The sequence below is a fragment of the Branchiostoma lanceolatum genome, chromosome 3, assembly GCF_035083965.1.
Source record: "Branchiostoma lanceolatum isolate klBraLanc5 chromosome 3, klBraLanc5.hap2, whole genome shotgun sequence".
Lineage (NCBI taxonomy): Eukaryota > Metazoa > Chordata > Leptocardii > Amphioxiformes > Branchiostomatidae > Branchiostoma > Branchiostoma lanceolatum.
The window spans coordinates 29,548,358-29,557,874 of NC_089724.1; the positions used below are offsets into that span (position 1 = coordinate 29,548,358).

The 9,517-nt window shown below is 38.2% G+C and overlaps 1 protein-coding gene across 1 annotated transcript; it reads left to right on the forward strand.

The window, feature by feature from the left end:
- The first annotated feature begins 836 nt into the window (after window positions 1–836).
- LOC136429112 (low-density lipoprotein receptor-like) lies at window positions 837–6,553 on the forward strand. The gene is made up of 6 exons (XM_066418992.1): window positions 837–846; window positions 1,233–1,343; window positions 2,079–2,192; window positions 2,971–3,087; window positions 5,508–5,894; window positions 6,438–6,553. Exons 1-6 carry the CDS (start codon window positions 837–839, stop codon window positions 6,533–6,535), a joined length of 837 nt encoding a protein of 278 aa, XP_066275089.1. The 3' UTR covers window positions 6,536–6,553.
- Window positions 6,554–9,517: the final 2,964 nt, after the last annotated feature.

Here is a 9,517-nt window from a genome sequence, read left to right on the forward strand (position 1 = left end):
GATATTATGATATAAGGACAATTCAATTTAAATATTGTTCTTAAAGTGGATAGCTAAAACTGACGGAAATATGAATAAGCTAAATATCATCGGTTAGTTGATAAGACGTGAATGCAAATTAATTTTTGAGCTCTGACTGCTAGCAGGCAAATCAGAAAACAACACTTGATCTGAATATAAAAAAAAAGACTTACAAACTTTGTTGCAGACCTGTCTGTGAAGACGTGCTGGAGGCTGAGTGCGGGCTAGAATGGACCATGAAGTTGGAAGATCTCGGATGTTTGGGTTCGTTGGTTCATCTTCCACCACTATGATGATAGAAGTCAGGGCTAGATACAAAGCACCCGAGTTGCATGGCAGGCGCCTAACAGCAATGATGCAATGTAATATAAAATTGTATGCCACGTGCTGACCGGGTAGTCATGTTTGGGGATACAACCATTGCAACATGCTAGCGTGAAAGTGTATCATTTTTACAGGTTTGCGTAGCAAAACCTTTGTTGGATCCGTTGGCATGTGTGTTGGCCGCCATCTTGATTTTGTGACATCGCAGGGTAGCCATACCATTTCATTGGGAGGGGTGTTTTTTGGGGGATCGCTAGCGTTCTCTCTATTTTTAACAAATCGGCATACAACTATCACACATTCAACTCAAAGAAAAATTCAATGCTGATTTATATTCATAAAACGACCCTGTAATCACTAAACTTGAAGAATATGTAGCACAAATACTTAAGTCTAGTTTTCTATTGCAACATAAGAAAAAACACATAGTGATGCCACACTCAAGCAAACACGCATATTTAGGCGACATCACTAGACCCAAGAAACAAAACATGTCTCGAAGTACGAAACATTAATAGTACGGGAATAATACAATAACCGAGGTGCGAAAGAAACAATCATACATATAACAAAAACACGTTAGCTTAATTATGAAAGCGCTTAGTATCCAATACATACAGTTGAGTTACAGATAACATTTGCGTATTGAAATTTGAACAAAGTAACAAATGAAAGAAGATCCATTAAGCAAAATATGCACAAAAGTATTATCAGATAAAGTGCATCATTCTGTTTTCAATTGGTAGAAATTACCATGAAACGGATTCTACACCCACTCCTTGTCACATGCATCTGCACTTAGACACCTGTCCAACTCCTGGGCAACTCATGTATGTAATATATCTGCCATTTGAAAAGGATTGTCACTTTAAGTCTTTGCCGTGTAGAAATCGACGACCAGTTCAGCCCGTGCGGGGATGGGGAAGTGTACCACGATAGCCAGGCTTGTGACGGCTCGGAAGCCTGCTCCACAGGGGAGGACGAGGCAAACTGTGACGGTACGACTTCTTCGGGCCCATTCGTACTAGCAAAGAAAATCACACATTTAACAGTTAGTAGTTTTAAACTGTTAAAAGAGATGCAATTATGCACAAAATATTTTATCGGATGCTAACAGTAAAATTATTCCGATGTCTCCTCTTGGCTGTCTGGGGCCCAAGGTTTAGACTGCAAAGAAATATCTAAAGATATTGGAATATGATTTTATAGCATCCGGTTCTTTTCATCAGTGACACCAAGGACATTATAATGTCTTTGGTGACACTGCGCATAGTGCAATATTTGTCTATCAGCAGGTTTTTACCAACGACCTATGAATTGATATGCAAATAAAGTGAAGACAATTTTAGATACACCAAAAAAAACGATACAAAAGCAACTGGATAAAAATGTATCCAGTTGCTTGAGTAACTATGTTTATCATATCTTATTATCTGGATGTCTAACCTTCATCAACATAACAATTTTAGATAATCCAGTAGGAAAAGAATTAGACAAAGTCAAGACGAGCTTTATGCTAATGAGTCTCCTGTTGTTTGAGTACAGTGTACCCAAGTGCTAGGCAGATCGACAGTTCAATGTATTTTGCTTAAACCTTATAATTCCACTCAATATTGTTCTTGAACCTAGCCTTCACTCTCTTCACTATTCAACCAAATTACCATCAACATAAAGGCGGACTTGAAATTAAAAGATGAAAGCCACTCACATCCTGCACTTTGTGTTTTCTTAAGAGTGTGCGATGGAATGTCAGAGAGACTCGGGTGACCCCTGCATCCCGAGCAGTTGGATCTGTGATGAACTAGACGACTGTCTGGATGGGAGGGACGAACAAGGATGTGTGCAAGGTAAGTGCATGTTGGACTGACCCATTGGACTATCAGACTATGTTGGACTATTAGCTAGGGAGGCGTCCAGGCGTCGTAAGGACTCTCTGTACAAAAAAAAATAGACGCCCTCTTTTGCAGAAGGACGCAAAAAAGACGCCCTGTTTTCCTGGTAATTACATACACAGGTGCCCCCCTCACACTCACACCACACTGACTGTTATTGTGTTCCTCGCACGTACATCAGACACTGGAACAGCATGCAAATTGATTGACATCCAAAGCTACCAGTCAATTGTTCCTCCACAGTTTCTACCACGAGGAGAAAAGAAAGCCAAGTTGAACATTAGTTGCTCACATTTTCATTTGTACTCAGTGGTGTAAGAATTATTTCATATGTTGTTTGTAAGTAAGTTAGTACTTAAAATGCTCATCTGGTTTAAGTACCACCCTCCACCCATTTTTGGACTTCCTGTCTAAAAATACAAGTTAAAAGCCTGTGTTGCAGGTGGCAGGCCCCTCGGACAACAGACTCATTTTGCCAATATGATATTCCTCTGAAAAAAAAATTCAGAGATTGAAGCACAATAAGTCGAAGTTTATAAAGGTTATTAATTAATTATTTGCCCAAAACGAGGACATTTGGCAGTAGAATGATTATGTATAATGGTCCAACACTAAAAATGTAAAAGATAAATAATCTATTGGTAAGTCTCTCCAGCCAGTATGATTTATGGGGCTTTTCCCTACTAGTAGATTGTTGCAATGCTTAAGCAGTGCTGTGTACTTACCATGACAGGAATACCCAAAAACTGCTTTTTCACCTGCAACAACAACGTCACGTGTCTGCCGACAAGTCAGCTGGGTGACGGACATCACGACTGTTCTGACGGGGAAGACGAAAGACCCAGTGACAGTGAGTCACAATCGTAATGCATTTATTAGTAAACTGTTTGTATGACAGGTTAAGTGTATTGTATGTTTATTGTTTATTTATTCATTCGCATATGTACAAGTGTTTAGAACAAAGATATACAGGGCAAAAAACATGCAGTGGGGGGGGGGCAGAAGCCTAGGTGGCCTTTCTTGGGCCTCCCCTTGAAACTTTACAATAGGAATTGTATCATGAACTGTACATAACTCAAAACTAAGCAACATTAACGATTGAAAATGAATTGTACTTATACCATAAATCTTAATAAATAAATAGATACGAGGAAATACAGAATGGATTTTAAGGTATTAAACATAATAAGGTACGCTAATATGATCAATACTAAACATTATTAACAAATTGTGAAGAAATAGATCAGAAATTAAACAAAATATTAATCATCAGATATCAAAATTCAAATATTAAAGTATTATAATTAAGTATCGTATTGTGTTGCATTGCATGGTAAGGTAAGGTATTCCAAGACGTAATAGGTCTTTCCAAATTAAAAGTGCATTTGGATGCCAACAGACATACTGGTTCTTATATTTCCTCTACAGAAAGTCCCATTTCCCGAGGAATGACTTCCTTCAGCTACGCCAAAAATTTTTACTCATTGACAAGCAACTGGATAACATTTTGAAACAGTAAGACGTTTCAAACAGCATCCGCTGTCTTTCGTCAGTGACTAACGATAGGACTGAGAACACCAGGTTTTATACCAAAACTCTGAATATATATGTTAATGAGGTTCAGACAATCTAGGATGTCTTGACGTCTTCAAAAGAAGATTAATTCAAGACAAGGTTTTATTCTTCCCTCAGCACAGTGTGGTAACAGCTCCCTAAATACTATTTATAATAATCTTTATTGCATATTCAATGCCCAAAGGCCTAAATGTAGATATGACCACACGGCACGTGGTTTAATGGGTGTAAAATTACTTCTCTTATTATTAGCACAGTGTGGCAACGGTCCCCTAAATACTATTGATAATAATCTTTATTGCAAATTCATATGTCCAGGGGCCTAAATGCACACATGGCCACACGGAACGTAGTTAAATGGGTGTAAATGCCAAGCATGTAGCACTAAGATACTACATTATTCTAATGCTAAATACAATGAATTAAAACGCTACATGCTAATGTTAATCTATATATCTAATAGTGTCTTTTCTCTTTTTGAAACACGTGGAAATATAATTGCATATTGTCTCCACAGTGTGTACATTCGTCCATGACAACGTGTTTAATATCAAGAGTTACTGGAAATGTTGAAATTCAAACTGTTCACATATTTCACCTTTCATGAGCTTACATAGAAGAAGAACTTTAGTGAGGGACAATTGCAACGGGTACAATGTATGGCAATTTGTAGATACATAACAATTGGCTATTTCTAGTATCTAGCCATTTCAAAAAACTTATCTACAACATGAATAACAGTGGAGATAATCGATCTAATAATGTGCATTCCAATGCTCGGAAACAATATACAATGTAATGGTAACGATGACAGTATGCTGTGTCAGGAATGTAAGACATTGTCTAGTTTTTGCATAGATTGCAAGACTACACAATGTCACTTTTTTTTTAAATCAAAAAAAAGTGCAGTGCATTAAAAGTCAAGCTTTTCTTTCTAATAAGACTCAACCCGGGCCATTGCATGACCTCTGTAGTATGGAAACATTAAAAATCCCTAAATGATATGTACGAAATCTCTTGCTTGCCATGAAAGCAATACGTGTACACAAAGCGTATCCATGAGAGGGATTCAAATTTGCCTGAATCAGTTATTGATTAAGAAAGTTAATATTTTCTTTGGCAAATCTGAAAGCCATCTATAGCAGCTTTGGGTTTCAGTTAACGATGCAGGTGTGGTGATTAAATGTGTTTGACTGTTAAGTCCGGTTCCTGAATTATTCACATCCGTATGTTGTTTATTCTATCTGATGTAGCTACTTTATTAACCTGTTAATGTTTGTGGGAGGGGGCGGAGTAATAGAAAACGTCACTGCTAAATTGACACTTTAGAGGTCAGACACCCCTGCCAATGTAAGTTTTTCATGGACTAAAACTCAGGTAGGTGACTTTTGACATCCTCTTTCTTACATGGTTACCATGTATTAGATAGCAGGTCTTGATTACTGTCTTGTGGCCTACATCTGCCATTGTGTAAGATCTTATCTTCATTCTTCTAAATTTATTCAGAGATAAAAGCACATGAACAAGACGTTGAAGCTTATAAAGGTTTGACTCATTCATTAATGCCCCCCCCCCCCCAAAGGTCACTTTGCAGTAGAATGATGTTGACCAGAATAGATTGCAAAAATTGCGGCAGCTAGCAAGGTCTTGCACGGTCATGTATACATTCAAATGAACACAACTATGTTGTTACAGTTGAAGATGCATTGAAACGCCGATGGGGCACCTGCAGCTACAACTGCACGTCAATCTACGGTAACGCGTCGTGCGTTCCCGACGCGTTCAGCTGTGACGGTGACGCGGACTGCATGGAGGAAGAGGACGAGCAGGGCTGTGAAGGCGTCGTACCTACGACAGTTGATGATTGCCCGACGTTCTACTGCGGCCTTCCCGGCTCTCCGGACCGTACGTACTGCGTGCACAGTCATCTGATCTGTGACGGATACCCGGACTGTGCGGCAGGGGAGGACGAGCAGGGGTGCGGCAACGCGGACGGCGTGTCCACTCAAGCCAGCACCATACTGACAACCGGCCTGACCGAAGAGCCAACAAGTGGTCAAGGATCGTTCGAAGATCAAACAGGTAATTCTCCTACTGTAAATGCATTCAAGTTCGTGGTAATTTTAATTGAAATTTCACTATAAGAAGAAAATGAATCGTTCGCGGTGGTTTATGATAGCGCTATAGTTAGGTATTATCTACTGTAAATTAATGGAAACAAAAAGTTTCGCGGTGGTTTTAAGTTCGCGGTGAAGCTGTCACTGTCCGACATTAAACCACATCAAAAACGTCATCAAAGGAGTCTAATAATTTTCATACTTTCCTCAGAAAATAGGTTTGAGACATGTTACCCAATAACAAGCTAACGCTAAAAGTTAACATTCATATATACCCTGTATAGTACATTTTTACAAAGATCAATAATGTTATGCATCACTGATTAAAACTACATTCGAAAATATCCAAAAACTTACAAAGGTTTAAAATTTTCCACTTATTCAACTCCCTTTAATAAGGCATGGTGTAGTATATTCATGACTTATCGATAAAGGTTGTCGTTTTTATTACAATGCTAAATAAGTGCTGTTACTGTTAATTTATTTTTCCTTCTTTGTTTCCTTACAGGGCTCTACACAGAGAGCCATGGATCCAAGGACCAGGCCGTTATTTGGATAACAGCCGCTGCCCTTGGCGGTCAGATTCTCTACCGCCTGGCTTTCTAATCAATGCATCAGCTAGGTCTTGGCTTTAGGACACAAAACACTGTGTGGGAATCCCCATAAGATCAAAGAAAGAGTATGAAGAATTTCTGGACACCAATAGATATAGTTTAACAATGCAAAATTGAAATGCTTCAGGACACTGGTAGTTTCAACTTGCATCATATTGTAGAAATGCAATGTTTACTACGAAGTTTTTATCAACTCAGCCTTCATCTATTAACACAAAAATGAACATTTGCAGGACTGCTTGGAATTCTATTTTAGTTCAGATGTCAGATGGGGAATTTTATAGCACTTGCCAGCGATCGACCGAAAAAAGGCTAAGGTTAACAGAATTCTTGCTAGGTTCGGTCGGATAATCGGAAACACAACCTTTTTTTTCACAGGCCTTGCAGTCCGAAAATCGTTTTACACAGAGTGTAAATGTTTGTCTTGAGAATCTTGGGTAAAATTACTAAAATAGTTGTGAGATAACCGGGAAAAAGAGTGATAATGCAGAAGAGTATGCAACCAACGGACACGCAAGGATTGTTGAAGTTAGGCTTCTTGCAGATAACACATAAATTTTTCAAGGTATTAAATGATATAATCTAAACTATTCTAAATGTTATAGAACATTTTTATCACTGTATTTCACTGCAAAAAAGGAGCCTCATGATTCTTTCAACACTAGGTATTAAAGATCAAACTATAATATTTCTATCATATTTTCTTCAGCTAAGTTTAAGCCCATGACAGTAAGAATTTGTAATCATTTACAAATGTAGGTTAACCCAGTTATTCTTATGGGAGGACGACCTTTTCCGTCGATTACCAAAGCGCACGAAGGATTCTTAGAACATCATTCAATCTATAGCTGAAAGGTTTTGAAATATGACATTAAGGGGATTTTGTATTGTCAATCAGAATAAACTTATACCAGCATGTGAATACTTGTAAGGTGTCTTCTGTTTTTGATGTGACCTCTGTGACCTATCGCATGAGGTCTACGTCGTTCACAGGGTCCTTTTTTTCTGCTAACCTGACGCTCAAAGGAAAAAGTCAAATATCATGCTAAATCAATCTGCGTACACTTCACAGCACTTAAACGGCATACATGAAATACCACAAAAAATGCATAACACCCCTATAACTAAGTGGGAAACGCCTGAAAGGTATCCACCCACATACAGCTAGAATAACTTTTAATGAAGACATCACACGGTCTCTTTTGACCTTTGTGCTCAGAAGAAGAAGACACAACAGTTTAACTCTCAGGTAAGGACTTAACTCTGTATAGTCTACCCGACACATTGATGCTGTAGTTTCCGCTATTATGATAAAGATATCAAATTGAGTTCTATCAACCATGCTTTCGTGCTGATTTTGGACAAAATGTTCTACAACATTACTGACTTGAAAAGGTGTGCCTGTAAATACGAAATGACCTGAAACCGAAATTTGATATGTTCCTAAATTGACCGTGACACACGTGTCGTTTTGTATGTTAACGGTTTTGGGAAGGTAGTTTGATAGAAGCACAAACGTTAGAAAATGGTCAGCTTTAGTACATAAGTGGGCCATGGGACACGAGAGTAGATATATTACAGGACCATGTATACACGTACTCAGTCAACATACCGTAATTATAAGCTTGCTTATAGTATGCACTTTGCATATCCAAACGGATATAAGATTGCTACAGATGACACTCACTGTCAATTCAAGTTGTGACGTAAACTTCAAAGTTTAAGGTAATTTTCCTACTCAAGTAGCAAATAGAGCAGATCTTTTCAAAGCTACATGTTTTTTTTAAAGTCCCGTGCTGATCATGAGATGTGTAGGCGGGCGTGCCGTGGGAATATCTGGATGAAATGCGTACTATCATATTTCTGTGCATGATGATTTTTGCTGTTTAGCTGTTTATAATAGACGTGTTAGAAAGACATTTGTTACACACCGAATTCAGCAGTAAGAGGCGTCAATATGAAAAAGGCATTCTACAGTCGCCTCCTCCGACGAACAACATTAGCTCCTAAAACAACAGAAGCTAATTGAGTCATTAGCATACAACCGTCTCTTGGCTTACTATTCTATTGAACCATCTGAAATTGTCTTCACCTCAATAGCATATTTATTCAGAGTTTTGGTATAAAACCTAGTTCTGCCAGATCTTTCTTTAGTCACTGACGAAAAATAGCGGATCCTGTCTGAAACGTCTGACTGTTTCAAAATTTTACCCATTTGCTTGAGTAACTATTTTTGGCGTATCTTATTACATGGATGTCTAACCTTCATCAACGTACAGTCACTATAGTCACTCGAGGAAATATTTCTCATAGCTAGAAGTAATTATGAAGATATATCGCCACAAAGTTGAACCATTTAAAGGCTTATGGGCAATCTTGGCTTTAAAGGCACCCAGAGCATTTTATGAGGGGCTTGAAAACTGGAGATATTCTAGTTGATGTAATCTTTATGAAATTGACATTTGATGCCACTGTTTACCACATTTGCGTGCGGATTTCTTACCAAAAGTGCTCAAAAGCGGCAAAAAAATAAGCTACATTGTGATCTTTTATTTTCACGTGCCTAGTGTAAATAAACCGATAACATTGCCCCTCCCATCTCCGTCAAAACGTAGAAATGCAAAAATTAGAACACAAAAATGCAAATATTTGACGGGTATGCAGTCACTCTCTCATTGGTCGAACCGCTAATTGTGATGGACAGTCAGGATCAGTCTATATGGTTTGGATTTTCTATCAGCTCTCACCACACAACGACTTCGTATCTTTGCTCATTTAATGTCGATATTTAATAGTATAGTGTTATTGAAACTTACTATGTATAGGAATGACTAGTAATTGGAGTCTTTCATTCAAGTTTCAAGCCTCATAAGATGCTCTGGATGCCTTTAAGATATTGAAATTTTACACTAAACTGTCTTGTTCTCGTAGTAAACAGAGGTGCCCAAACCAAATTCAGGAAAAAAATCAACTC

Excerpts from the sequence above, each read along its gene's own strand:
- LOC136429112 (XM_066418992.1), top strand. Across the intron at positions 2,193-2,970 it reads CGAACAAGGATGTGTGCAAG|GAATACCCAAAAACTGCTTT; the intron begins GTAAGTGCATGT and ends TTACCATGACAG. Across the intron at positions 5,895-6,437 it reads ATCGTTCGAAGATCAAACAG|GGCTCTACACAGAGAGCCAT; the intron begins GTAATTCTCCTA and ends GTTTCCTTACAG.